At 45.3% G+C, this 14,269-nt stretch overlaps 1 protein-coding gene across 2 annotated transcripts in view; it reads right to left on the bottom strand.

The window, feature by feature from the left end:
- The window catches only part of Rab11fip1 (RAB11 family interacting protein 1), a 32,156-nt gene extending 18,988 nt beyond the window's left edge, over positions 1 to 13,168 (bottom strand). The window contains exon 1 of one of the 2 annotated variants that reach the window (XM_004637258.2): positions 12,699 to 13,168. In XM_004637258.2, the coding sequence (XP_004637315.1) occupies positions 12,699 to 13,075 (377 nt within the window). In that variant the 5' untranslated portion in view covers positions 13,076 to 13,168. The remainder of the gene's footprint in view (positions 1 to 12,698) is intronic. The other variant, XM_004637259.2, reaches the window with a different exon arrangement.
- Positions 13,169 to 14,269: the final 1,101 nt, after the last annotated feature.

The raw sequence follows: 14,269 nt of genomic DNA, 5'->3' as shown, positions 1-14,269 counted from the left end.
CTAAGTTGCCCAAGCTGGTCTCACTCACCCTGTGGAGTAGCTGGGATGCCAGGTATAAGCCACAGAGCTAGCTTGTCTTTCCTTCAGTACACTTCCCTGGACCTGGCCTGGAATAGTCTGCATATTTGTCATTTAGATGTTGAGAGGATTATTCATACTTTTCTCCCCTGAAGGTCATGTGGTAAACGGTAACCTTGGTGATGACGGCTGTCTGGCTTCTGTAAATACTAGCTGCAGGCACTGAAAGGGAGAAGTCACCCTGGAGCCCTGGCCATGGAGACTCCAGACCCCAGCAGGCAAGAAGAAACCACTTCAGCTCTAGTGCCAGTGAGGGCAGTGGTTGGGCTTTCTCCATCAGCCCTTGCACACAGCCTCTTTAGCCCTCCCTGGGGATGCAAAACCCCTAAGGACCTTCACAGAAGTCCACCTGACCATTCCTGTAATCAGCCTTGTCCTCTCAGTGCTTCTTTTGAGCAAACCTACAGCTAACCCCATGGCAGAGCAGGCACTAAGTACCATTAGGAGGTGTGAAAAGAAACTTTACCAGCAGTTCTTGCTGCTTATTTTCAGAAGCAAACCTAAAACCAAATACCAAGTAGACAAGAAGAGATCGGGAGGAGACTACTTTAAGGATGTTAAAAATGGACTGACTGGGAATCACGGACAGGTAAGCAATCCAGCAAATTTTCAGTTTTAAAAACTCTGCCTGAGGTTTCATTAAAGTTTCAAAGAGCCAGGTGCACACCTGTAGTCCTAGCAGTCAGTGGCTGAGGCAGAAGGCTCTCCACAAGTTCAAGGCCAGCCTGGGCTGCACAGTATGTTCATGACCACCCTGAACTACACAGCTAGACCCTGTCTCCAAAAACAAACTAACAATGGGGGGGGGCAAAATCCATTGCACTGCTTTGTATCAACATTATCCTTAAATTAAAAAACAGGGTAAGCAAGACATTTGACACAAAGGCCATCAAGATAGCTCAGCGGACTAAGCGCCTACTTAAGCAAGTGCAGAGACTCAGGGTTCAATCCAGGCACCACATGGTGGCTGGCCCTGCCCCCGCCAAGGGAGCACGAAGTCAGACACCAAGACCCGGAGTGGTGGCACACCTGTCATCCCAGTGCTAGGGAGGCTGAAAACAGGAGGATTACTGCAGGTCCGAGCTACATAGTAAGACTCTGTACCAAATACATTAAAAAAAAAAAAAAAAAAAAGGTATTTGACACAGCCCTATTGGGAGAGACAAGGAAATAATCCATGAATGCTTTACCCTATGACAAAGTAAAACATGGTATAGGTTCCAATATTTAAGAATTATTCCATCTCTCAGAGCTTTTGTCCCTGGGTTTCTCAGTACACTTAATTCCTGTCCCTCACAGAAGCAGTTTGGGAACAATACCATCTTGCTGCACAGCTGCCGCAGCAGCATGGGCGTGTCCCTGCATTATCTTTCACAGAAAGTCAGATTATCTCAGAAATCAGGGTTGGGTTCACTTTTCTAGTCCAAAGGGCAGAGTGCAGAAAGAAAGCCATAACTCAAGGTAACAAGTTTATCTTTAAGCCTATAATCTGAAAAAGTTAGCTATAAAAAAAAAGATCAAATGTTCCTTTCAAAAGCAAGTAATTTTTTTTTTTGCAAATTACTATTTTTACTTATAATTAAAACTCAAGTCGTTTGAAAATTAAAAGGATCTCTAAATACATAGGAAACAACATTAAAGTTATCTAAACTAGGGCCGGATGGTATAGCTCCTGCTATACCAGGGTTCAATCCCTGGCGTGCCATGCCAGCCCCACCTTTGGGGCGCACTGAGATGGCAATTGAGACTGGCATGGTGGTACGTGCCTATAATCCCAGCACTTGGGAGGCTGAAAACGAGAATCACTACGAGTCTGCTCTGTGTAGTGAGACCCTGTAGGCCCTGTCCTAAATACAGGGAAAAAAAAAAAAAGTTACCTAAACTGTTTGTTTGGTGCTGGGAATTGAACCCAAGGCCTTGCACAGACTAGCAAGTACTCTCTACCACCTCACTACACCCCACCCCTGCCTTTAAGTCATTCCTCCTATCCCTCCTGCCCCCTCGCCCTTACTTCTAGAGATAACCCATGCCATGAGTTTTACACACTGAGCATATACAAGCAAAATGTGTATTATCCAGAAACACAGTCCCTACTTCTTTTATAAGGCTAACACAGGAAGACAACAGCTAAAAAATACATAGAAAGTCATTTATGTTTCCTTTACTTTCAGAAAGATGTCATAGGAAAGGAAATAGTGAAGTAAGAAGAGGTAAGGAAGACATGTCTGCGTCCTCAAGAGGGACCAGCACACAGGTTGCAGGTCCAGCCTGCAGGCAGCCAGGCTGGGGGGCTCGCTCCTGGACTATACTGTGAAGTGTCCTGGGCTCCTACAGTTGCTCTGGGAGCAGCTCAAGCCACTCAGTCCTACCCAGTTTCAGGCAACATGCACAAGCAGTACACACAGGCAGTGTCCAGCCCAGGAACCCTGAGCCCAGGGGCCCTTCTGTCAGAAGGCAGAGGGTGAGGCAATGCAGTTCCTGCAGTGGGGAAGCTGAGGCTACAGGCCACTCTAGAAGAGGATTGCACTGGCTGGGAAGGGGCTGTCTCATTTTCCTCAAAATCAACCTTTCTGCAGCTGAGGCAAACATGTTTTTCCTCTAAGATAGCAGATGGGCACAAAGAAGTGATTGGCTTCAAAATTCAGTACAAACATGTCTACATACCAGGCCCTGGGGATAGATAGACCTTAAAAACTGACCCTCGGGGGAGCGGGGGCTTAGCAGACTTAGATCTTCAATATACTGGGACACGTGCTGTCTGTCAGCTTTCTAATGCTGAGCATCAGGAAACTGTTGGGTAACCTCTCACTTTGAAGCATGTAAAAATAATTCCACATGAAAAGATGAAGTATATGACTTCAGCCCAAATAAGAGTCTCAGCTATTTAAGCCCTGCAGGACTGTTGGGACCACCTACTTGTGTGGCAAAATGAAGAACCACAGGTCTCTGGAGAAAACCCAGGAGGGTTCCAGGAAGGGCAGGCCAAGGAGGACCACCAGGTGGTCTGTGTGTGGCTGCCACCCTTATTAGACACATCAGGGGTCCTCTAGGGAACTGCTGTCTCAGGGGACTCTGTCTCGGGGTCCTGTCTAGACTCCAGGTAGCCCGTCCTGCCCACTTCCCTTCTCAGGCCAAATCTCAACTACAACCTCTAGCATTAGTCAGACCCACAGTAACTAAGCATCATGACCTGAGGGATTATGGGCTCAGGAGAGTACAGAAGCAGGAAGAACAAAATAGCACCTGACAAAGTGTTTAGGGAATTAAAAATGAGGCTGAATGGCTTGGGGAAAGACACTGAGATGTCTGAAAAGGTTCTGAAAAGGAATGACTTCACTGGGTCAACATGCTCCATATCTTTCCCTGGTAGCCCCAAAACAACAAGAAACCAACAGGGACAGAAATATTTACAATCCGTAAAGGCTGGTGGCTGCACTCTAAACTTGCAATGCAGTTCAACAAGTTTCGTTGTGGATGAAGGTAGCTAACAGCAGCACCTAACTCAGAACGCACAGCTGACCATTACTGACCTCTCCTCCCTAGACTTCCACCACCACTGTCAACTCTAGGAAGAACCCCCAGCCAAACTGGTGAGCCATGTGAGGCTCCTGGCTTTTTACCTTCATCTCTAAAACAGCTGCTTTAGGGGCCCGGGAGATGGCTCAGTAGAATAAGTGTTTGCCTGGCAAGCGCAAGGGCCTGGGTTCAATCCCCAGTTCTGCCAAAAAAGAAAACAGCTGCTTTAGTACCACTGAAAGGCTATTCACCCACAAACACCAAGAACTGATAAATCAGATAGTAGAGAACTGAATATAGAAAAAGCAAGTTAAAATATGTTAGGTTCTTTCTTACATGGATTGATCTAAACAAATACTCTTAGAAAGTGATCCAAACATGTTACACAAAAGAAATGTTAACTTTTTTTAAATTCAATTAATCAGGATGGGGCTGCAGCTCAGTGGCAGAGTGCTTGCCCAGTATATGCAATGTCCTGGGAGCAATCTCTAGCATCACAGAGATATACACACACAAAAATCCAGCACGAATCAGAAAATTACTACTTTAGAAATTTTATTCAAGGTTTGTTTTTTTGTCTGTACATTTTAGAAGTGAAGAGACCTTGGACAAGTAATCTAATCTTTGCCTTAGGTTCCCGCTCAGAAACAAAGCTAAGGGTCCCTACCTCCAAAAGCTGTTATGATCATTAAGTGGCTTAGTGCATGTGAAAAGTGCTTGGAACATGCCTGGCTACAAGTAATGGTTATGATTACCACTTAGTTATAACCAGGAGTGCACATGCAATTTTATTTGTAGCGCATGATACATTTATCAATGTGTACTCTCCATACTAATCAATTTGAGTAACAATATGACAGTCTGTGAAGTATATAGATGCTGTAATTCCTTTACCTATTCAGAAAGTCTTCAAAAGGGAATTTAAGCTACCAACAGTTCTCTTACTAAGTACCCGAAATGAACCACCAAGTACAAATAAAAATGATTTATATTTCAAGGGAGTAGGAAAAGACCTACAAAATTTGTTTATATTACAAAATTCCCAAAATTAAAAAAAAAAATTTTAAATAGCAGGATCCATGTATGTTTTCTGTAATTTATTGAGACATGATTCTCACAGACTCTTCAGAGTTCTATAAAGGTGAGAAAGACAAGAAATTGAGGGGAAAAAAAAAAAGAAAGAAATTGAGGGCCCTTAAACTGCCAGAGATATACCAAGAAGGCTCCTTTGCTGAAGTTTATGATTCAAGGCATGACTTTAAAGCAGGAAGCTGCTGGGTATGGGGACCTGTAACCCCAGCAGTTGGGAGGCCGATGCAGGAGGACTGCTGGGAGTTTGAAGCTAGCCTTGGCTACAAAGTGAGTTAAAGGCCAGCCTGAATGCACAGTGAAACCCTGTCTCGAAAAGACCAAAAAAAAAAAAAAGCAGAGAATAACACTAGCTATCTTTAGATGAAGACTAAATGAAATTCCTAGCATCGAACTTTCAAATTCTCTTAAGAATTAGAGAAATCAACTCCTTTTTACTTATTTTTTAATCAACTCTTTTTTAAACACGTAAGCCTACCATTCCTGCAATCAATCAGTTCTTTACAAGGGCTGATCATGCTTCCAAAGAACACAAATATTGATATTCTACCATCTGATCCAGCACTTCACCTTCCACCCCGAAGTAAATGTCACTCATTCCTTATTCCTTACTAGAGAAGAAAATTTGGTTGTGTGGCTCCCTATCACTTGGCCAGGACAAAAGCAAACAAACTTCTGCATGAACAACATCAAAGAACACTCAGTCCACTGGTGGTCCCATAAACAGACTCGCACACCCCCTTCTGTGAGTTCCTGGCAAGGGAGCAGAGAAACTGTGATTTATCTTGTAATCAAGGTTCAACCAAAGCAGGGGAAAAAACAGCCTTTTATAAAAAGCATTTTATAAAATTCTGTTTTAATAACAAATGATGGGTAGGAACAGAAAGTTCCATTGTGGTGAATGTGGGTCACATTTGCTGACTACCAAAGGAAATCTCCATATGACAGTGCTGTAAGCGGTGACACCCTGACAAAATCCCTAGGACTCAGTGCACCACTGGGCCTGGCATACAGGACACCCATTCTTTATGGTAACAAGAAGCCTTTTGAGATGAGGCTTTCTGGAAGCCCTCGTTATTCTACCTAGAGGTTAGCCACTCCTTGCTCATAGAGTATTTAAAGAGTGGAGTGTGTGGTGCTTGCACCTCTAGATAGACTCCTCTGGGATTTCTTATAAAATGCCTTCCTTCTGTGCCACTCAAAGGCCAGCATTCAGGAAAAGACACTTAATTACCACTGCCTCTTTCTTCTCCACAGCCACATTCCTAAACAAGGAACACCCTGGGGACAAAAGCCCTTGATTCCTTCCGCAGACTATCAACATGTCAGGCAACATGTCAAGACGCTGGAGAAGAATTTCTCCTCTCACGAGTGGACAGACTGCAGAAGGTAAACCTATCCTTCAATGTGAGAAAGGGCACTGACTACAAGGCTGGAAAACAGAGAAGCAGAGCTTCGAGGCCAGGTCTTGGATCCCACCCAAGGCAGGGTGGGTGTGTGTCCCCTCCTACCCCACCACGCAGGAGTAGCAGGCAAGAGTCAGGTTTGGTTTTCTCCTGGGCTAGCTGGGGCTTGGAGATCTGACGCAGGACTCTGTCCATGGAGCATGGCCCACCCTCCTAGTACAAGGATCTGCTGGAATGCTGCTGGAATTCAAAGACCCTGTGCTTCACTGACACCAGACCAGAACCAAAGGTCACCCTGGGAATGGCTCTAACTGAAGATAAGACCTCAGATAACCTCCTAGGGGCTACTACTCTTCCTGGAACTAAGCTGTCTCTTCAAAAGTATACAGGGAAGAGCTTGTTTTTTTTTTTTGTTTGTTTGTTTGGTTTTTTTTGTTTGTTTTTTTAGGACATAGGTACTTAAAACCAAAGTATTCTAATGGACATCTAAGATTGCTGTTGAGGGGGTGAGGACTGATTTCAGCCAGAGTTGATGGTATTTTTTAACAAGCACATATATTTGCTGGTAATACAATTACATATTTTAAGTTAATAATCACAATTAAAATGACCTATCAGATACTATGCATAGAACTCTTCCCTGATGGATAATTCTAGAAATACAATAGAGGTCTTTGTATTCAAAAGGAAGTTGAGCAAAATAAAAAAAAGGTACAAGATTCTTTTCTTCTCTTACTTTCCCTAATGTGGGAAACTTAAATGGTTCACTCAGTTGAGAGTTTTAGTTTTCATTTATGGGTTTGTCTTTCCTATTGTTGGGTGAACTTCTTCCTCTTCTGAGGCCTATGTTCTGCCATCTGATGTATCAGAGCACACCAGTGACATTACAAAAGCCACACTGTTGTAAAACAAAGACCTGGCCTTCCTACAGTGGGAACTACCCCAACACACTGCCGGACACACCCTGGTGTCAATGGCATTTCCTTGTCATTCCCTCCAATCGAGAACTCAACTCACAGGTGCCACTGCCCAAAGTTGACTTTGTCATGGTGACCTCACCCTGGTATCAGAGTGACTGTAGGGAAGAAAACAACTGCCAGTTCCTGATTCCACTTCATTTATTCATTCCTATGACATCCTTTCCCTCACCCCCTACTATACCCAATCCTTCCCAACTCAGGGCATAAAATAGTTTGGAATGCCACCTACCCTGTCCCTACTCCAAGCTTCAGCCATCTATTGCTTAGATTCCTGCAATCCTCCCTCCCCACCCCAGGTCAGGCCAGGTTCAAATCCATTCTGCACTGAAAAACCACAACAATCTTTGACAAATTAGGTCACCCCACCCCTTGCTTTGAACACGTGGTGGTTTCTGGATTCTTTTTCTCCCTCTCTTTCAGTTACGTATTGAACACAAGGCCTCATCCATGCCAGGAAAGCATTCTATCACTGAGCTACAACCTCAGCCCTTTTTACTTTTTGAGGCAAGATCTCATTAAATTGCCCAATCTGGCCTAAATTTATATCCTTCCTCCTCATCTTTCTGAATAGCCAGATTATAGCTTGTGCCACTAGGCTACTCTTGCTACATAGGGCCATGCCTTCCTCTTCAGTCTCATCTACACGATCTTCCGGCTTCCCAGGTGCTCCTGGCTTAGGGCCTAGGAGGATGGGTTGCTGCTCTTCCACCAGGCTCCTTTCCTTCACTATTCACTAGAATTTATTCTTCAAGTTTCTGTCTCCAACATGACCCCTCTCCTCTCATTTTTTTGAGATGAGGTCTCACTGTGTTGCATAGGCTAGCCTCACGTTCCTGCCCTCAGTGAGCTTCCTGCTTCAGCCTTCCAAGTAGCTGGAACTACAGGCATGTACTACCACAACAGACTTTGAAATTCCCTTTAAACAATGTCTTCCCTCCTCTTTTCCTTTACAATACCCTGTTCTCTCCCTCCACAGCATTTACCAGAAAAAACAAACAAACAAAAAAAACGGTCAGGGAAATAGCTTAGTAGGCTAAGCGCTTGCCTGGCAAGTGCAAGGTACTGAGTTCAATTCCTGATACTGAAAAAAAAATAAAAATAAAAATAAAAACCCACGTGATTATGTGTGTTCATTTGTTTAATGTCTATTCCCTGCCAGGGCCAACTCCCCAAAAGCCAAGATGATGCTCCTCTTGTCCTCCACTTACACTGCATAGCCAATACCAGCACATGGTAGGTGTTAAAAAAAAAAGTCATGAAAGGAACAGATGAGGGGCTGAGGAGATGGCTCAGTAGAATAAGTGTTTCCCTGGCCAATGCAAGGGTCTGAGTTCAATCCCCGGTTCACCCAAAAGAAAAAGAAAAAGAAAAGAATGGATGAGCACAGATGAGCTTTAGAGACAAAAAAGGGGGGAAAAGCATCTGTAATTTCCTTTCTTACAATGAGATCATAAGCAATCCCATCTACAAAGCTCAAGGGAACATCTCCTGTATCATGGGGTGGCAACTTTGACGCACGCTCTCTCTTCGTCATTTTGTTCCACTGTCAGTGCAATGTAGTTCTGTTTACTCCAGGCCTGACTGGGTCCTGAGTAATGAGCTGTTTTCCACACCCCAGTGGGAGGGGCTGTGGCTGCCTGAGAGGTGGGTGGGTGGGTTTCCAGTACTATCTTTCAGGGAAATTCCAAGAAAGAAAAAACTTTACTGGTCACAACATTGCTTGAATTTTCCAACCTATTATAGAAAGCTTGAAAATGTACCAGTCTAAAGGTACAAATATAAACCCTGATTGCTTATCATTTCTAAATTTTAGATCTCTTAAGTCATTTCTCAGCATCAAACTCTCCCAGAAGACATTTATCAAAACGACTGGTATCTTTTTAATAAATCAAAATATTCCATCAATAACATATTTCAGCATCTTACTATACTTACAATCCTTTAGAATATCCAAATCTTTTCATATGCAACCAAATTCCCTCTTGAGTTTTCCACAGATGAAGAAAATAACCATCTATCACTTAAACTCTCTCCAAATCTAGAATTCCTTCTATAATAGTAAGTTTCATGATACTTAATTATACAACGGCCTTCAAGTTATCAGATCAAAACTGTTTTTAAGAGATTATTTCCCAAAATTTTGTTGCTCTTAGTATCCTAAGGAGAGAGAAAAAAAAAAATTACATCCATCCTGGATTCCAAACTACATGAGACTAGAGAGCTCAGCAGAGGATCCTACATTTTTGTCACCTCACTAATAATTGTAAATTTCTGTCCGTACTATAGTCACAGTAGTTAAATGATTCTCACTTAGCCAAGTTCTACTGAGACCTCAGGGTTTCAACCAATGTACAAGTGCAAGATCAATTTATTTCCTTTTTTTTTTTTCTAGCTAAAGGCCACATATTTTTCCCTAGTAAATGTACCCTGTCAGCCTGTTTGGTGTTTTAAAGGTATGAGTTGATAGGTTCTGGCCCTAGTATGAATTGCTAAAATCATTATGGTGGTCATCTAATATGGCCAATGCCCTTAAAACAAAAGCCCATCTTACACAAGACCACCTCCCCCTTCTTCTCCAACTTAGCCCAAGACATAATTTACTTTCACTCTTCCCAACACCTCAGGGAAGACCCCCCAATCAGTCTTTCAGGTATATCTAAACATCACCTTCAGGGCCTGGAGATAGCTTAGGAGAATAAGTGCTTGCCTGGCAAGCCCAAGGGCCTGAGTTCAATCTCTGGTTCCACTAAATAAATAAATAAATAAATAAATAAATAAACAAACAAACATCCCCTTCAAGCCCCTCCCCTGGCAAATGGCCATAAAAGCCTCAGCCTCTCTTTGTCTAGTCCAGAGAATTTCTTATCTTCTCCAAATTCTCTCCGTGTCCTCAAAGAAAATAAAGCCTCTGTCTCCTTTTTCTGCCTGTTTCTCTGCTGTGCCAAGAACCTATCACGAGTCATCTCACTAAAATTGAGTCCAGCGAATTTGGAGTCATGATACAAAGTACATTCTCTTGACTCCAAATGAATTTGATGGGGACTTATCAGGAAAATAAATAGAAATATTATCATAGTTGATGGGGGGGGGAATACTGGTGAATTAACCCAGACAGGATCTTTGCACTAAGCTACATCTGTAGCCATTTTTATCTTGTAACAGGGCTGGGCTTGAACTTTTGATTCTTTTGCCTCAGCCCCCCAGAATGTGGTGTGAGCCACAACAGACACACAGTTGTTCTTAACACACTAATGGCTCTTGAGTTTCAGCATCTGAACCCATGACCAAAGTCATGCTCTACTGAAGCAATTCCTCAGTTGCTAGAGATTAAGACACGAAGTCAGGGAGTGGTGGTACATGCCTGGAATCCCAGGGCTGGGGAGGCTGAAAACAGGAAGATCACTATAAGTCCAAGCCTCATGGTGAGACCCTGTACCAAATACATAGTTAAAGACACAAATGCACACACCCAAACATATGCATCTACTTGTGCGCAATCTATAGAATAAGATTTCAGCTTCTGTTTTGCTTTTGCTTTTTAATGTTTAAGGTGGTGTTAAACTATGAATAACTAGGGGCCAGGGAGATGGCTCAGTAAATAAGTGCTTGCCTGGCAAGCGTAAGGCAAGGGTCTGAGTTCAATCCCTGGTTTAAAACAACAACAACAACAACAAAAAAAAAAACAACTTATGAATAAATGATTTTGCTGGTCCAATCAGTTTCTTTCTGTTAAACTTTCATCCCTTGTTGCATGTACTGTTCTCCAAATCTCAGCTAGTTTGGGCACCCTGGTGATATACCAGAACATCAGACAGGCTTAGCTTAAATGAGATTCCCCCAACACCTTGGAAAGTCCCAGCAAGTGGTAGACGGAAAGCTTGCAACTTCGCCTACGGGTGCACAAGCCTTCCACTACACTTATAAAAATCCATTTAACTAAACATCATTTTCCTGCACATCCATTCTGTGACTAAGTGGTAATCAGCAACTATAATAGAAAGAGGAGCAGTCAAGTAGGTATAGAATTACCTCGGAGAAGATGAAAAAAATGCAGATGCCGAGAAAGAGTTCTTTCCGAAAGAGCTCAGGTTTTCACTTTTCACACAGCCCGTATAAAATCTTTGGGATCTTTACACTGGCATCATTAGATCAGGAACCCAGAAACACCCTGTACACACTAATTCTGGTAACATGGCCATCTATAAATAAGGAAACTGAAGTGTTTAGAGGCAGAGCAACCCAACAGTGAGTCAGGACCACAGAGACTACCAGATCTAGGACTCTGGAACCCCCACCTCTGGCAGAGAGGTGAGATCTGTCTTTCAAGGACACCCAATGGTCACACAGAAAACAGATGGCAGAGACCAAGTGAACAACCACACATCCAGAGATGGTGTAAGACAAAGGACAGCCAACAGCCAACAACCTGAGGCTTAAATGTCTTTTAATCAGATGGGAAATTAGCATTGCTTCAGCTCCTCCTTAACAAAGACACTACTCACCCTCTGGCTTGTAAAATGATGCTATCAGATACCCCATCCATCTTCACATCAAGGCTTTCTACATTTTTTTCCCATCTGATTTGAATTTAGAAATGCCTGTTCATCTTTGGCCAGATAAGCGAATCAGATATTCCACTTGCAAGCATGCTGAAACTGAACCTACCCTAAAGTAAAAGAGCATGGTAACTACAACCCTTTCAGCTTTACCCGTCTCCCCCACAAGTAGAAGTTCAAATAGTATATCTACGATATACAAAGTGAATCATTGTGCTTCGTGAACTTGAAGAGTTTAAGTGTCAATGTAACTGCTGGCATACTGAAGGTCAAGCAAAAGAACCAATTAGACTAATCAAGGCTAGCTTTGGTGCATGAGACAAGCATAATCAAATATTTCATAGAGTTAAGCACTGCCCTTCCAAAAACTTGTGAAAAAGAACCAATAAATCAGTAACACTGGGGTGAACTGAGTTTTGCCCAGCTTTCCCTGGGGAAGTAACTACCCCAACAGACATCCCTCCTCCAGGAAGGAACAGGTGAGCCACCACCCACTAGGAGCAGGACCATCCAGAAGAGCCTGAGGAATTCCAAAGAGAAGCAAGCTATGCTGGACGGGACAGACCCTAGAGCCACCTATCACTGAGATTCCTACTTTGGGACCCACAAACACCAAGCTTTCTAGCATTCTTTTTGAGGGGCAAATTATTTTCACCAAGCGCCAAGACAAGTGGGCAAGGAAACCTCCCCACGCCAGGCTCTGTTCCTAGGTTAGGTCTCAAGGCCTGGGGATAAAAGATGGGTTTTACTCATCCAGCTGATCTTCCCTGAGCCCAGGCCCAATGGTTCTCAACTCAAAGTGAGCGGTTTGGTGAAACACCTATGAGCTTTCCACGTGAATTAAGGCATGTAGCAGTCACACTACCCCATCCTAATAAGAAGCACTCTCCTGCCCACATACAGTTTCAATTCACCGAAAATTCATTTAGGGCTGAGCTCCGAGAGCCACCCTGCTCATTCAAAACCTCCCCTGCTTTCCAAAAGCCCCAGCAGTCGCAGAGCTGGGCGCCAGGTCGCAGCTGGAAGGGTCTAGTGCCCTCCCTCACCCCGGCCTTGACTAGCTGGACACTCACTGCGTTTTCCTGCGGCCCTGGTCCCGGTGCAACTCCCGCAGGTCCACCTCGGCGCGGCCCAGGAACTTGTCGAGGCCGAGCAGCGCGCGGTGCAGCACGGTGAGCTGCAAGGTGGCGGCTGCCGCAGGCACAGCGTCGGAGGTCAGAAGTGGAGGCAGCTCGAAGGTGGCCTCCTCCCGCCACACTGGCGCACCCAGGCTGCGCTCGGACACCGAGGTGGCGTACTTCTCCTTGCCCACCTGGATCACCGCGTATGCGTCGCTGGTGCCCCCGGGACCCTTGGCCCGCAGGCCTCGCGCTTGCAGCACGGTCACTTGCACATGGGTTGGGGACCACACGGCCCCCAGACCCCGGCCTGCCGAGGCCGCCAGCGACATAGTGACAACGACGCCTTAACCGGCCAGCACGGACCCCAAGAGACGCTCACTCTAACCCTTAGCCAGCCCGCACGGCCCGCCCCTCCGCCCAGCCACTTTAAGGCTTCCGGTCCCACACCACTGGCCCCTCCCCCGTCCGGCCACGCCCCAATTAAGCCACGCCCCTCCCCACCTGCCTGCTCCGGGCGGCCTCCGGGGCGCGGTGGGCGGGGCTAGCGCAAGGAGCCCTGGGTACAAGAGGTCACGTGGGCGGGCAGGGAGCTGCTCGAATTCTGACCTCAGAGGTAATAGTGGGACTCTGGTACCCAGCTGCGGACTGGAGCTGGCCAATGCCCTCACCTGAGAGTCAGACTTAGGTTCTGTTCCAGCGTCCCCACCAGGTGTGTGGCCTTGTGAAGATTACCTAATCTTGGTCAGTCTCAATATCTTCGTGGTACCAGTCAGCTCCTAGAACTGTTGTAAAAGAGCAGTAACGCATCTTTAAGGGACCCCCTCCCAGTACTCGCCCTCGGGGGAAGGCTGGCGCAGGGGAAGGCGAGGCTCTCGTGAGGGCCTGAAAGGGGAAGGTAAGTGGGGGCCGTGAGATCCGTGAGCGAGAATCCGATATTGCCCTGCCCTCACCAAATAAGGTGAGGCCAAGTTAGGAAAAGCGGGAAAAAAAAAAAAAGGAACTGGAAATGAGATTGCCAAACCAAACATCAGGACCAGTGGCCGCCCTCGCCCCTCAGCCCTCTTGGAGGTTCATCCCTGACTCTGCTTAGCCTCTTCCTGCTGTCCTCGGGTCATGATTCCACAGCCCAGCTCCTTCCCTGACTAGCTGGACACTTGCCGTGCTGCCTCTCTGTTGGGTTGACGGCAGTCTTAGAGTTGTCCAGGCTGGCTTTTGGGCCCCTTCCCGACCCTTCCTCTGCCTCCTGAACAGACTGCCAAGCCTTGGGTTGCAAAGGGGTAGCTACAGTGTGGGTAAGGCTCACTTAGCACGAGCCTGATAGATGGGGGTGCTGGAAAGCCACTGAACTCCTGGTTTTGGTACCATTTCCTTTTTTGACAATCCATTATTAACTTTATTTAGTGTCCTGGCTCAATTCATTTCCACAGAGATTCGTGTGCCAGGCATGTGCTGGGTACTTCGGGGCCCCACACAAGGCTGAATGAGACTCATTTCCAACACACATCTTAATAATACAAAAGAAC

The sequence above is a fragment of the Octodon degus genome, unplaced genomic scaffold, assembly GCF_000260255.1.
Source record: "Octodon degus isolate 3935 unplaced genomic scaffold, OctDeg1.0 scaffold00088, whole genome shotgun sequence".
Classification (NCBI taxonomy): domain Eukaryota; kingdom Metazoa; phylum Chordata; class Mammalia; order Rodentia; family Octodontidae; genus Octodon; species Octodon degus.
The sequence above is the reverse complement of the archived record's forward strand: the minus strand, read 5'-3'. Positions and strand labels throughout refer to the sequence as shown.